Source organism: Doryrhamphus excisus, chromosome 18 (assembly GCF_030265055.1).
Source record: "Doryrhamphus excisus isolate RoL2022-K1 chromosome 18, RoL_Dexc_1.0, whole genome shotgun sequence".
Taxonomy (NCBI): domain Eukaryota; kingdom Metazoa; phylum Chordata; class Actinopteri; order Syngnathiformes; family Syngnathidae; genus Doryrhamphus; species Doryrhamphus excisus.
The window spans coordinates 15,923,973-15,939,651 of NC_080483.1; the positions used below are offsets into that span (position 1 = coordinate 15,923,973).

The 15,679-nt window shown below is 40.8% G+C and overlaps 1 protein-coding gene across 3 annotated transcripts in view; it reads left to right on the forward strand.

The window, feature by feature from the left end:
- The window catches only part of foxp4 (forkhead box P4), a 122,677-nt gene that overhangs the window by 76,066 nt on the left and 30,932 nt on the right, over window positions 1-15,679 (forward strand). For all 3 annotated transcript variants that reach the window (XM_058055815.1, XM_058055817.1, XM_058055816.1), the window contains exons 4-5: window positions 3,151-3,273; window positions 9,436-9,564. In XM_058055815.1, coding sequence (XP_057911798.1) covers window positions 3,151-3,273; window positions 9,436-9,564 — 252 coding nt within the window. The remainder of the gene's footprint in view (window positions 1-3,150; window positions 3,274-9,435; window positions 9,565-15,679) is intronic.

Here is a 15,679-nt window from a genome sequence, read left to right on the forward strand (position 1 = left end):
CTAGGAGACCAGGGTTCAATTCCACCCTCGGGCCATCTCTGTGTGGAGTTTGCATGCGTGGGTTTCCAATTCCATTCCAAAAACATGCTCGGTTAATTGGAGACTACGCTAGGCTAACCTAGGCTAGGCTAACCTAGGCTAGGCTAGGTTAATTAGCGACTCCAAATTGTCCATAGGTATGAATGTGAGTGTGAATGGTTGTTTGTCTATATGTACCCTGTGATTGGCTGGCCGCCTCTTGCCCAAAGAGAGCTGGGATAGGCTCCAGCACCCCCACGACCCTCATGAGGATAAGCAGTAGAAAATGAATGAATGAATGAATGAACTGTGGTAAGAAATATTAATGACTCACGACTTGACTTAATGAGTGGCTATCGCACAGGCCTCACAGCTAGATGACCCGAGCTCAATTCCAACCTCGGCCATCTTTGTGCGGAGTTTGAATGTTGTGGGTTTTCTCCGGTTTTCTGGTTAATTGGCGACTCCAAATTGTCCATAGGAATGAATGTGAGTGTGAATGGTTGTTTGTCTATATGTGCCCTGTGATTGGTTGCCCACCAGTCCAGGGTGTACCCGGCCTCTCGCCCGAAGTCAGCTGGGATAGGCTCCAGCACCCCCCACGACCCTCATGAGGATAATCAGTAGAAAATGAATGAATGAATGAATGAACTGTGGTAAGAAATATTAATGACTCACTTTCCAAACAAACTCCATGATGGTCTCCATGATGGAGACGCATATTTCCACAGCAAGTGAATGTAGATTAATGGCCAGTTTGCGAGGTGATAACTCGTGCTTGTATTTCTCAATAAAAACGCCATCACTTCTTAACAGGCAGGATTATTTGTACTGCAGTAAGGCAGTATAGTTTATTGACGTGTCGGCACCGAAGGAAGAGCAAGTCATCCTTCAGCCTGTTAGCTGGGACAATATATCCACTCTGGGATACCCACAATGGCTGCCTTCATTTCAACCATTTATTTAGTCATTCAATATGAATCAGTCAGCATCTATACACAATAATCACATTAGCAATATCCATGCGTAGAGTCTATGCCACGGGTGGGCAAACTTTTTGACTCGCGGGCCGCATTGATATCACAAAATTTCCGGGGGGGGGGGGGGGGGGGCAGACTATATATTTTACACGTAACAGTCCACCTGGTATTATTGTATCTGTAAAATTGTCATGCAATCTGCTATTATTATTTATTATTTTATATTTATATTTAAATATTTTAAAAATAATAAAATATTATAATAATTAAAATAAAATTAAAATAATAATTATTATATTATTATTATGTAAAATATGCAAATATAACAATATTATTATATATAATTAATATAATAATTTGCATTAATATAATAAATATAATAATCATAATAGTTATAATAATAATATAATAATTATTATTATTTTAATTTTTATTATTATTATGTGCTTGTGTCTCTTTTTTCAGGAGCACTTTGTAAACAACAGACCATGTCAAACAACGAAATCGATACAACCATCAAAAGGTTGGCTCAGGCCATGATGCCAGGTTGTATGTTGCGTTTAAATGAAATACTTTGGAAAGATTGGGCGGGCCGTATTCAAACACTTGGCGGGCCGGATGTGGCCCCCGGGCCGTAGTTTGCCCACCCCTGGTCTATGCACACATTTTTGTTCCTCGCTCTTTACTGTGTTTTTGACGAGATAGACATCTCATGGTGTCATCCTGCTATGCCGTTGTCTCTCCTTAGACAGGCTTGAATACGTGGGAAGGAAATCAGAGGTCGTTCTAATCGTGTTTGTCGAAGGAGATAAGATTTATTTTTGGGACAAGAAGATATTATGAATTATTTTCAACAATGGCAGCGCCCGTGGAAGAAGAGCGTCAACATGATGTGTGTGAGGTGATCTGTCCGTGGATGTGAAGATGCTTTAACTCAATTATGGTGTGTCATGTCCTCACCGGGGGACAGAAATGCTTCCGATTTGAAACACTATTGAGAAACTGATGATATCTATTTATTTATCTGTACTGTAAAGACTGAACTTAAATCTGAAACCAGCGAAATGCAACAAAACGGAGAGCGGTGAAGCATACAAGCGTATTCACGAGTCAAAAATGCATGCTGAGTATGACAAATTCAAACATGTTGGTCTGCACTAATATTGAAAGTCTTCTTCCGCCTAGCAACACGCGTCCACTATAGGACATGACCATCTTTTTCCACTAAGGGATACATATTAAAAAATCCAAGAATACACAAACCATTTTGGAAACTTTGTTAAGCATATTAGGAGAAATAGTATTAGTATCACCATTTCAGTGTTTACTTGTTACATTGTGCCTTTTTTTGTTGTTTTTTTCTACTTTTGCTATTTTTTTAATTTTGTTTTGAATGACCCCAGCCAGCACTGCTCTACTAGATAGTCCAAGTGTTATTACCATTGTAAACTTTTGTGGTTTTCTGTCTTATTTATTTGAAACACTATTGAGAATCTGATCATATCTACTTATTTATCTGTACTGTACAGATTTAACTTAAATCTGACACCAGCGAAATGCAACAAAACGGACATACAAGCGTATTCACGAGTCAAAAATGCATGCTGAGTATGACAAATTCAGACATGTTGGTCTGCACGAATATTAAAAGTCTTCCCGGCCTCTCACGTATTCTGCCTAGCAACACTATAGGACATGACCATTCCTTTCCTGTACTACAGAACTTTTTCCACTGAGGGATACATATTGAAAAATCCAAGAATACACAAATTAGCATCACCATTTCAGTGTTTACTTGTTACATTGTGCCTTTTTTTGTTGTTTTTTTCTACTTTTGCTATTTTTTTTAATTTTGTTTTGAATGACCCCAATCAGCACTGCTAGATAGTCCAAGTGTTATTGCCATTGTAAACTTTCATGGTTTTCTGTCTTATTTATTAAAATGCCACTGGTATAAATCATATTGGTAGGACACTCAGTTTAGTCAAGTTGTAAGAGTTGTTTTTTATTTTTTATTGTTTTTTTTTTTTTTAATTTTTGTAATTTTTTATTTTAATTTTTTTAATTTTTTTTTTATTTATTTTCATTTATTTATTTATTTATATCAATTTATTTATTTTTTTTTAATCAAATGTATCTGTGTTGTGTCCAGGTCCCTGTCTCCATGGCTATGATGAGCCCACAGATGATCACTCCACAGCAGATGCAACAAATCCTGTCGCCCCCTCAGCTCCAGGCTCTGCTGCAGCAACAGCAGGCTCTCATGCTATCGCAGGTGAAACACGCAAGCCTACACATACATGAACATACTCACCGGGGGGGGGGGGATTTCTGGTTGAACTCACTCCCTGGGCAACAAGTTTAGATATGGGGTGTGCCTTCATCTCATTCATTCAGTACTTTCAAACACTGTGAATCACACACATGTGAATGGAATAGTTGCAGGGGAAGTGTACTGTACATCGGCCCACCTGGAAGCACGCACATGCGCCAATCACTCACGTGCACACACATACATTTTTACAATTTCAACCCAAGCCAGCGAATGTGAGCGTTTCAGGTGATTAGAGCGTTGCCATGTCGACAGCCAACAAGCAAATAAACCTTATTCATGTCCAAAAGATCGGTCACATATTCCGTCACAACTCACATGTGACCTCGTGTCAACACGTGCGATGAAGACTCGCTCGCTCTCGCCGTCATATGTAGATCATTTATTAACCGTAGAGGTAAGCAAAACGTAAAGTGTTTCATCGTGATTCGCTATTCTTAGTTGTTACACAAGTGTAAAAAGATGTTAACCGCTATATGCGTATAAAAGCCCTAAAAGCATATAACAGTACCCACTATTATACTCTGATGATGGGGAGATTACTGCATGTGCTTGGGTCTACTTTAGTCTTCTTGCATTTAAACTCATCACAGATGACTTTCCTGTGGGAGGACATTCCGATTTTCTTTAGCACAGAACAACAAGGACAGACTAAGAAAGTAACAGTAAGTTCATTTTCTACCGCTTATCTTCATTAGGGTCGCAGGGGTGTGCTGGAGCCTATCCCAGCTGTCCTCGGGCGCAAGGATTGGTGGCCAGCCAATCACAGGGCACATATAGACAAACAACCATTCACACTCACATTCATACCTACGGACAATTTGGAGTCGCTAATTAACCTAGCATGTTTTTGGAATGTGGGAGGAAACCGGAATACCCGGAGAAAACCCACGCATGCGCGGGGAGAATATGTAAACTCCGTGCCGAGGGCGGAATCAAAGTCAGGTCTCCTAGCTGTGAGGCCTGCCCGCTAACCACTACTTCACCGTGCGGCCCCCAAAATCCCGAACATGAGTAAATTTGTTTGATACTGATACTGGTACCAAAACCGATCACATAGATGAAGGATATTTTAAATTTTAAATTTTAAATTTTAAATTTTAAATTTTAAATTTTAAATTTTAAATTTTAAATTTTAAATTTTTAATAAATATTATTAGATTTTTATCTCAGTCAATCCCAGACATTTTTGATGATTTTGACTGATTTTTAAAATCATACAGAATATTGTGTTATTGGTGATGCAAACAAATATTTAATACTGTACGTATATGTAGGGTTTGGGCAGCGTTTCAACAGTTCAGATTCCGCTTCAAATTCCTCGTTTTTATCATAATTCCTAACAATTATCAATTCTGATCATTTATTTGGTTCTTGGTACTTCGGTATGAGGTACATTATTAAAAAAAAAAAAACAAAAAAAAAAAAACATAAACTGTATTATGGAAAGCAGGAAGTGAACAAATGTAACAGTTACTGATTGTAAAAGTACCACATGGAGGGGTAGGATTTAATAAGCTTTGCTTCTTCCTACTCCTTTTGGACATGTGGAACTGGGAACTGATTATGGGATGCATTCAATTGTAATCTGATGTATGTTCAAATGAAATTAAACCATTACCATTACCATTACCATTATCATTACATTACCATTTTCTACCGCTTATCCTCACAAGGGTTGCGGGGGTGCTGGAGCCTATCCCAGCTGTCTTCGGGCAAGAAGCGGGGTACACCCTGGGCTGGTGGCCAGCCAATCACAGGGCACATATAGACAAACAACCATTCACACTCACATTCATACCTATGGACAATTTGGAGTCGCCAATTAACCGGAAAAATGGAGAAAACCCACAACATGCAAACTGGCCGAGGTTGGAATTGAGCTCGAGTCATCTAGCTGTGAGGCCACTCGTCCACCATGCAGCCATTCATTTTCCAGTTTATCATATATATATATATTTTTGGCTGAGATAAGATACAGTTATGCTGAAATGACCCTTTTTTATCTTTTATGAACATAAAAACATTCCCACCTTTTCCGAATCTGTATTAAAACCAATCAGTTTAATACGGCTCTCCCAGTTAATTAACCACAGTATGGAGCGCCCCTCGTCCGGATCTGCAAGCCAGGCACTTTTTAAACACACACGCGCTCACAGAAAGACACAATCAGCCAACATATCACTCATCGGAGCATTAAATTTCATACCCCCGTGGCAATACGCTATTGTAGAGAGTGAAAGGAAGCTTTACGGCCCACTGCCGCACGGTTTTGTGTGTGCATGCGTGTGTGTGTGTTAACCTTTAAGTTTCCGCTAACCTTTCCTTACGCCGCAACCGCTCCCGCCTTTCTTTCCTGGTTTGTTACGACGCCCAAGGTCATGGTAATAGGCTGAAGAGGTGAGTGCCTCACTTCTATACACTTAATGCACGGAGCCACTGAATCAAATCGTTAAAAGACCTTAATTATCACTTAATTATTCCCCCAACTCGCCACTCTCCAGCCGAGTGTGCGCGCACGTGTGTGCTTGCATATGTATTTGACGAGGAGGGGGATCAGGACTAGTGAGGCAGAAAAGAGATATTAACCCCGCCTAAGGAACAATAAAAAAGAGGAAAGGCAGATGGGAAAAGAGAAGAAGAAAACCAAGTGCGTCTTCCATTAAAACAAATTCAAGATAAGAAGCTACATCATTGTTGAAATGCAAAGTAAATTATGCAAAAGAAAAGCTACGGCCGGGATAAGATAGAAAGTAAAAAAATGTAAAATAGCATATTGCACAAAGGCAGAAAGAGCATTACACCGCTCGGTCGGGATGTTCGCCGGTGTCTCATCTCGGGTCAGACGGATGAGAGACTGCAGCAACTGCTGCTCTGTGAAGTCATTCTCTTCCGAGAAGCCTCTTTGAACATTTGATGCAGCATGAAACAAAGACAAACTGCAGAGGCGCACACACACACACACACATATATATATATATATATATATATATATATATATATATATATATATATATAGGAGCCGTTCTCAAGAGGATAACCTCACACACACACACACACACACACACTCGCTGTGGTCAGAGTTCCCCTGCCTGCCTTTGCTCTCTTCTGGTGCTAGATTGTAATCTTAATGGGGCGTCCTGCTTAAATGAATGATTGCTAAGTCAAACACAGCAGAGACATGTTGTGTGTTTTTTTTTTTTTTTTAAATTGGTGAACGTTGATGAACTGAAGGATATCAGTTATGGCGACGATAACCATAGAACCGTAGTCCTTTCTCTCCACCCACCCAAAAAAAAGACACACTCCATCAGTGTATTTTGCTTTTTCTTTAGTTTTTTTGTGATGCTACTACAGAAGGATATCAGTTATGGCGACGATAACCATAGAACCGGAAATTGAACGAATGTGTAAGAAAGTAATACACCAATAAAGTTGTATTCTGGCTACTCGCTTTTGGGTGAAATTAAGTTAGTTAAGTTACAACAAATCTATTGTTTTTATACTTTACTGTCGCCACAAATTCACTTCATTTTACACTAAAAGCGCTCAAAAGTGAAATAACCTTCCACGTCATAGTCCTCTCTCTCCACTTACCAAAAAAAAAAGACACACTCCATCAGTGTATTTTGCTTTTTCTTTAGTTTTTTTGTGACACTACTACAGAAGGAATTAGTTATGGTGACGATAACCATAGAACCGGAAATTGAACGAATGTGTAAGAAAGTAATACACCAATAAAGTTGTATTCTGGCTACTCACTTTTGGGTGAAATTAAGTTAGTTAAGTTAAAACAAATCTATTGTTTTTATACTTTACTGTCGCCACAAATTCACTTCATTTTACACTTGTATGACGGCTAAAAGTGCTCAAAAGTGAAATGACCTTCCACGCTACTACTACAGAAGGATATCAGTTATGGCGACGATAACCATAGAGCCGGAAATTGAACGAATGTGTAAGAAAGTAATACACCAATAAAGTTGTATTCTGGCTACTCACTTTTGGGTGAAATTAAGTTAGTTAAGTTAAAACAAATCTATTGTTTTTATACTTTACTATCACCACAAATTCACTTCATTTTACACTTGTATGACGGCTGAAAGTGATCAAAAGTGAAATAACCTTCCACGCCGTAGTCCTCTCCACTTACCCAAAAAAAAGACACACTCCATCAGTGTATTTTGCTTTTTCTTTAGTTTTTTTTGTGACACTACTACAGAAGGATATCAGTTATGGCGACGATAACCATAGAGCCGGAAATTGAACGAATGTAATACACCAATAAAGTTGTATTCTGGCTACTCACTTTTGGGTGAAATTAAGTTAGTTAAGTTAAAGCAAATGTATTATTTTTACACTTTACTATCACCACAAATTCACTTCTTTTTACACTTGTATGACGGCTAAAAGCGCTCAAAAGTGAAATGACCTTCCACGCCATAGTCCTCTCTCTCCACTTCCCAAAAAAAAAAGACACACTCCATCAGTGTATTTTGCTTTTTCTTTAGTTTTTTTGTGACGCTACTACAGAAGGATATCAGTTATGGCGACGATAACCATAGAACCGGAAATTGAACGAATGTGTAAGAAAGTAATACACCAATAAAGTTGTATTCTGGCTACTCGCTTTTGGGTGAAATTAAGTTAGTTTAGTTAAAACAAATCTATTGTTTTTATACTTTACTATCGCCACAAATTCACTTCATTTTACACTTGTATGGTAGCTAAAAGCACTCAAAAGTGAAATGACCTTCCACGCCGTAGTCCTCTCTCTCCACTTACCAAAAAAAAAGACACACGCCATCAGTGTATTTTGCTTTTTCTTTAGTTTTTTTGTGACACTACTACAGAAGGAATTAGTTATGGTGACGATAACCATAGAACCGGAAATTGAACGAATGTGTAAGAAAGTAATATACCAATAAAGTTGTATTCTGGCTACTCGCTTTTGGGTGAAATTAAGTCAGTTAAGTTACAACAAATCTATTGTTTTTATACTTTACTGTCGCCACAAATTTACTTCATTTTACACTAAAAGCGCTCAAAAGTGAAATGACCTTCCACGCCGTAGTCCTCTGTCTCCACTTACCCACAAAAAAGACACACTCCATCAGTGTATTTTGCTTTTTCTTTAGTTTTTTTGTGACACTACTACAGAAGGATATCAGTTATGGCGACGATAACCATAGAACCGGAAATTGATCGAATGTGTAAGAAAGTAATACACCAATAAAGTTGTATTCTGGCTATTCGCTTTTGGGTGAAATTAAGTTAGTTAAGTTAAAACAAATCTATTGTTTTTACACTTTACTATCACCACAAAAATGCACTTCTTTTTACACTTGTATGACGGCTAAAAGTGATCAAAAGTGAAATAACGTTCCACGCCGTAGTCCTCTCCACTTACCCACAAAAAAGACACACTCCATCAGTGTATTTTGCTTTTTCTTTAGTTTTTTTGTGACACTACTACAGAAGGATATCAGTTATGGCGACGATAACCATAGAGCCGGAAATTGAACGAATGTGTAAGAAAGTAATACACCAATAAAGTTGTATTCTGGCTACTCACTTTTGGGTGAAATTAAATTAGTTATACTCCAACAGTGTATTTTGCTTTTTCTTTAGTTTTTATGCGACGCAGAAAAAGCTCATCTTTCCACATAGTGAATCGCCAGTGGAGTAAAATCATAGGCAGTAAAGTGCAGCGATTGAGCTAACATGCCAGTGGCTCTCCGCCAGTATCAGCTGGGATCGGGTAAAACCCCCTGCAGTGATCTCATGAATAAGTGCTGTAGATAATAACTATCTGTGTGAGAGTAATTCCCCTCAGAGGGATGCGGTTCCTGCACAGTTGCATAGACTCTCGAGATGCATGTCAAAAATGAAATCCTGCAACCCCCGAATGCATCTTTTCCAATGCGTTTATGCTCATTGGTTCCATATTTAATTACTCCGCAACATAAGTCAGCTTCAGTAGTCTTAGGATCGTTGCTGCGGTTTGTCAATAAAGCACACGCCGCCACAACAATAAAGTTTAGCCTTCGCATGCTAATAAATGTTTTATTCCCTTCTGTCTGTCCTTGACCCCCCCCCCCGCAGCTCCAGGAGTACTACAAGAAGCAGCAGGAGCAGTTACATCTGCAGCTTCTGACTCAGCAGCAGCAGCAGCAACAACAGCAACAGCAGCAGCAACAGCAACAACAGGCTGGGAAGCAAGCAGCAAAAGAGGTGAACTTAAAGTGCACACTCACTCTCTTTGAGTGCACTTTATACAATATACAAGTGCTCTTAAATGTAGAAAACGTGGTTTGACATACGAGCATTGGAGATGAAAACGGTCGAATGTATAGAAAGAACCAAACCGTGACGTCGTCTTCATCTTGTGTGCTTCGCTGTTGGCTCATCTGAAGACAAACGACAAATGATTGCACAACGCTGCCATGGCGTAGCAGTGCCAAGTCCTTGGCTGCTTTGCCAAAGTACTCATTCATATGCCTTCAACTGCGAGCCTGAGGTGAAATCTCGTTGTCGGAAGAGTCCGCCTCTCTTTTAATTGTCAATTAACCTCACCCCAAGCTGCCAGCATCCCCTCCTGCCCTCCCTTTTTCTCTCTCTGTCGCTCTTGTGTAGTATAAGTAAATATACAGTATGCAGTACTGGTGTAACCACAGCTATAGGATGCTGTATATATATATCAGTATATAGTATAACAGACCCGACATTGAGGATGAGTCTCTCCATAGTCTCTCCCAAGCTTGTCCTAACCTGTGTATGGAATAATTATGATTATGTGCAGTTTTCCAAACAATGGAATCTCTAAGCTAAAGTAGTCATCCATGACGTCAGCTTGTTAGACTTCAGTTCAGTGAGAATCTAAAAGACACACTCCATCAGTGTATTTTGCTTTTTCTTTAGCTTTTTTGTGCCGCGACTACAGAAGGATATCGGTTATTGCGACGATAACCATAGAACCGGAAATGGAAGTGATCGTGTCGGAAAGTAATACATCAATTAATATGTGTTCCGGCTACTAAGTACATTACAAATCTATTGTTTTTACACTGGTCGAGTGGTTAGTGCGCAGATCTCACAGCTAGGAGACCAGGGTTCAATTCCATCCTCGGCAATCTCTGTGTGGAGTTTGCATGTTCTTCCCATGTGTGGGTTTTCTCCGGGTACTCCGGTTTCCTCCCACATTCCAAAAACATGCTAGGTTAATTGGCGACTCCAAATTGCAGACAGCCCGAAGACAGCTGGGATAGGCTCCAGCACCCCCGCGACCCTCATGAGGATAAGTGGTAGAAAATGAATGAATGAATAAAAATAGGTTTCATTTAAAAACTGCATTTTTATTCAGCTGCACGGTGGAAAGTGGTTGGTGTGAAGGCCACACAGCTATGAGACCCAAGTTTGATTCCACATCTCTGTGTGGAGTTTGCATGTTCTTCCCATGTGTGGGTTTTCTCCGGGTACTCCGGTTTCCTCCCACATTCCAAAAACATGCTAGGTTAATTAGCGACTCCAGATTGTGATTTTGAATTATGAATGTGAGTGTGAATGGTTGTTTGTCTATATGTGCCCTGTGATTGGCTGGCCACCACTCCAGGGTGTACTTTGCCTCTTGCCCGAAGACAGCTGGGATAGGCTCCAGCACCCATGTGACCTTTATGAGGAAAAGCGGTAGAAAATGTAGTAGTCCTCTCTCTCCACTTACCCAATCCCGTTTTCGTCAAAGTTAAGGTTCGAGAACCAGGTTCTTCTTTTGACATTTTTATGGCGGTTAAGAATGATATTTAAAACATTACTTAAACATTATTCATTCATTCATTTTCTGCCGCTTATACTCACGAGGGTAGCGGGGGGTGCTGGAGCCTATCCCAGCTGTCTTCTACACCCTGGACTGGTGGCCAGCCAATCACAGGGCACATATAGACAAACAACCATTCACACTCACATTCATACCTATGGACAATTTGGAGTCGCTAATTAACCTAGCATGTTTTTGGAATGGGGGAGGAAACCGTAGTACCCGGAGAAAACCCATGAGAACTCCACATAAAAATGGCAGAGAGTGGAATCGAACTCGGGTCTCCAAGCTGTGGGGCCTGCGCGCTAACCACTCGACCACCGCGCAGCCGCTTAAACAGTAAAAATAGAGTAATTACATATAAATATTTACAACTGCTAAAGGTTCAACTCCCGAGCATGACCAATGAACAAATCAAGCTGAGACATCCTGACAGAAGAACACATCCCACATTCCGACTCTTCTCCCAGAGAGCCCGCAGCAGCACACCTCACCTTCCCGACAAACCCCGACCACGTCGAGCGTGACCAAAGCAAAACAGTTGCGGTCGCCCCCCCATGTTGAGAGAGGTCTGAATTGCTCCTCCCCCCTCCCCTTCCCTTGCCACTGTCCCAGTTTTCAGGTTTGTTGTCCTGTAACAACTAGACAAGTGCAATCGCTGGTCACACGAGTACACATCCACGCCGGAGAGGGAGGGGCTTGATGTGCGGTGGGTCACTGCACAAACACATCCACTCGGGGGGGAATATGGCTCCCTGCTGAGCTGTACATATCTTATCATGTTGGATGTTGCACACACCAACAAGGACCCGGGGACAGATCATGTTTGGGGTTTTTTGCGTGCTGATGCAAATATCTTCAGGGCTCTACATTAAATACAAAAATGACTTGCCCATTAGGGAATCCTTAAGGTGAGAACTACTTGCCATAATGATATCATCTCATTTTTATGGCATCAAATGAGAATCTCAAATAAAGATGAAATGATTATCATTTCTCGTGGTTGTTTTCCTACATAGATTGCATGGAAATCTGCATTGTCAAGAGACTTCTAGGCACTTTGCCTTTTATAAAGTTGTTCACCACAATGAAACATTATTGAATAAGACACATGTGTGTATTAGTAAAGTGTTTTTAATCCAGAAAAAAAATGCTCAATGGTAAAAAACAATAATTTGTGAAGCAAAGGTGATAAAAATACACAGAGAAATGGAAGCGCTAGATTTTGTAGCTTGTGCAAAAATCAGCACTTTGGTATCGGATCTAAATTGGTGGTGTTTCATTGTGACGGCTTTAAATTGTCACAGCAATGTGATTCACTCACCTAATTGCCATCATTTGATTTGCTGCCGCTAATAAAGGAGGCACCGGTTCATCACTTTTTGCTGTTTTCCTTCACAAGTTGTTGAAGAATTAGACCAGGGGTGCTCATTAAGTCGATCGCGATCTACCGGTCGATCGCGGAGGTGGTACTGGTCGATCGCTGGTCGATCGCGGCGTTACATTAAAAAAATATCATCCCAGCATCAATGCCGTCACTTGATTGATATACAGGGCAGCCATTCAGATGACAACTGAATGTTGCCCTTCGGGCGACCAATCAAATCAAACAACGTCTCTAAGTGCAGCAAAACATACGATGTCAGCCTATCATCCATCCCCGTTACTTGATTGACATACAGGACAACCAGTCAGATGACAACTGAATTTTGACCTTTAGGTCACCGCTCATGCGTAAACAACGATGCAAAGTGCTAAGCTAGTCGGCGAATTGCGTTAGATTTTAAGCCCTCGCTAAAGTTTATGGTCACTAAAATGAGTGAAGGAGCTGGACCAAGTAAAAAGGCAAAAACTGGACCAAGTAAAAAGGCAAAAACTGGACCAAGTAAAAAGGCAAAAACATATCACTTCCATACGGAATGGGAGGTGGACTTTTTTTTCACAATGTCTTTTTCGAAGTGCGTTTGCCTCATATGCCATTCTACCATCGCAGTACCAAAGAAGGGAAATGTGGAGTAATGTGGAGGTAATTACAAAAAATGTTAATAGTTAATTATGTGTGTTTTGCAATATTGGCTCATTTGGTTATGTAAGGTACATCAACATACATTGTACGTACAAATAATCCTCAATACATTTGACAATAAATAGATGTTTTGCATTTTTGTAGTGGGTAGATCATTTTGACTCGGTCATTTTAAAAGTAGCTCGCATGCTGAAAAAGTGTGAGCACCCCTGAATTAGACCATGTTGGCAGGGACGCCATGATAGATGTTTTCGTACTCAAACCATCACTGATTGGTTGATCGCGAACAAGAACGGATGTGGGTAAAACACGGACTGTGAACCGCGGTCTAAATAAAGGATTCTGATTGGTCCGTTTCAAGATTTGCAAGGATCGGTTTGCAAATTACCACCGGAATTACGCAATCCGTGTTTTACCAACACCCAACAAATACCACTTAAAAAAAAAACTGCATACCAAAGTACACTTGCCTGACGGGAATATCACTGATTGGATTTACTTGCCCGAATTTTGTTTTAACTTCCCCCTGGCCATCGCTACATCGTTATTGTCGAGCCCTGATCTTACATAATAGCGCTGATTTGACAATGCTAGTATTGCTAGCGCTAGCGGGAGACGCTAAGACGGAGACCGGAGGAGGCATGGATGCCAACAGAGGGAGGATAAAACCTTTAATCTCTACAGAGAGTTTTGTGCTGGAGCGCGGCTGAGACTTCTTGACCTTTGACCCCATTTTCTGCCATTCCTCTTTGCTATGTTGCACAATGCAAGACTATGGAAGTGTTTGTGTGTGTGTGTGTGTGTGTGTGCATTTGGGACTGGTCAGGAGTCAGCTTAATGAAGTGACTCTGAGCATCGCAAGAGATTTGTGCGAGTGTGTGACTGTCCATCTCGTGTGTGTGTGTGTGTGTGTGTGTGTGTGTGTGTGCATCTGTGTGACTGGCAGGCTCAGACAGTGTGTGATGTGCTCATAAATCACATTGACAGCCTGTTACAGCGCTAGCTTTGGCCACTCAGCCACAGCTAATGTAAACAGAACACAGACACACACACACACACACACACACACACACGCAATGTGCACTTTAAAGAAGGACATATCTCAGGAGAGAATGAGAGACGGGGGGGGGGGGCCACAGGAGCAAATGCAATGGACAGACATGTAAAAAAAAAAAAAAAAAAAAAAAAAGGCGGCAGCGGGGCCGGACAAAAAAAAGTGAGGAAGAAGTTTTTCTCAGGATGAAATGAAAAAAGTGAATTTAAGCATCAGTCAAATGTAACTGTTGAAATATAGAACAATATTTGGCCTCACAGCTAGGAGACCAGGGTTCAATTCCACCCTCGGCTATCTCTGTGTGAAGTTTGCATGTTTTACTCCCACATTCCAAAAACCTGCTAGGCTAATTAGCGACTCCAAATTGTGCATAGGTATGAATGTGAGTGTGAATGGTTGTTTGTCTATATGTGCCCTGTGATTGGCTGGCCACCAGTCCAAGGTGGACCCCGCAGACAGCCCGAAGACAGCTGGGATAGGCTCCAGCACCTCCACAACCCTGAATGAATGAATGAATAATAATAGGTTTCATTTAAAAACTGCATTTTTATTCAGCTGCACAGTGGAAAGTGGTTGGTGTGCAGGCCACACAGCTAGGAGACACAAGTTCGATTCCACATCTCTGTGTGGAGTTTGATTGTTCTCCGCGTGCTTGCGTGGGTTTTCTCCGGGTACTCCGGTTTCCTCCCACATTCCAAAAACATGCTAGGTTAATTGGCGACTCCAAATTGCAGACAGCCCGAAGACAGCTGGGATAGGCTCCAGCACCCCCGCGACCCTCGTGAGGATAAGTGATAGAAAATGAATGAATGAATAATAATAGTTTTCATTTAAAAACTGCATTTTTATTCAGCTGCACAGTGGAAAAAAGTGGGTGGTGTGCAGGCCACACAGCTACGAGACCCAAGTTTGATTCCACATCTCTGTGTGGAGTTTGCATGTTCTCCCCGTGCATGCGTGGGTTTTCTCCGGGTACTCCGGTTTCCTCCCACATTCCAAAAACATGCTAGGTTAATCGGCGACTCCAAATTGTCCATAGGTATGAATGTGAGTGTGAATGGTTGTTTGTCTATATGTGCCCTGGGATAGGCTCCAGCACCTCCGCGACCCTCGTGAGGATAAGCGGTAGAAAATGAATGAATGAATAAACTGTTGTTGTTTTCTTAATTGTAATTTTTTAAATAGGAATCGACGGGTGGAAAATTTACAATGATTTTTTGGAAACTTTCCAGAAACTTTCAATGGGAAGCTTAATAATTTAAAAAATATTCCAAGATGGAGTCATTCCATGTGATGCTGCCTAACCAAACAGTATGTTTTCTCCATAGGACTAAGTGATGCACAATGTTAAAAACTGCAGTTTAACGAATGTAAACTTAATTCTCATACATTTGTGTCATACCAGGCTATGTCCCTGGGGTCCATTGTCATTAAACAAGTATTGTGTATGGAAGTA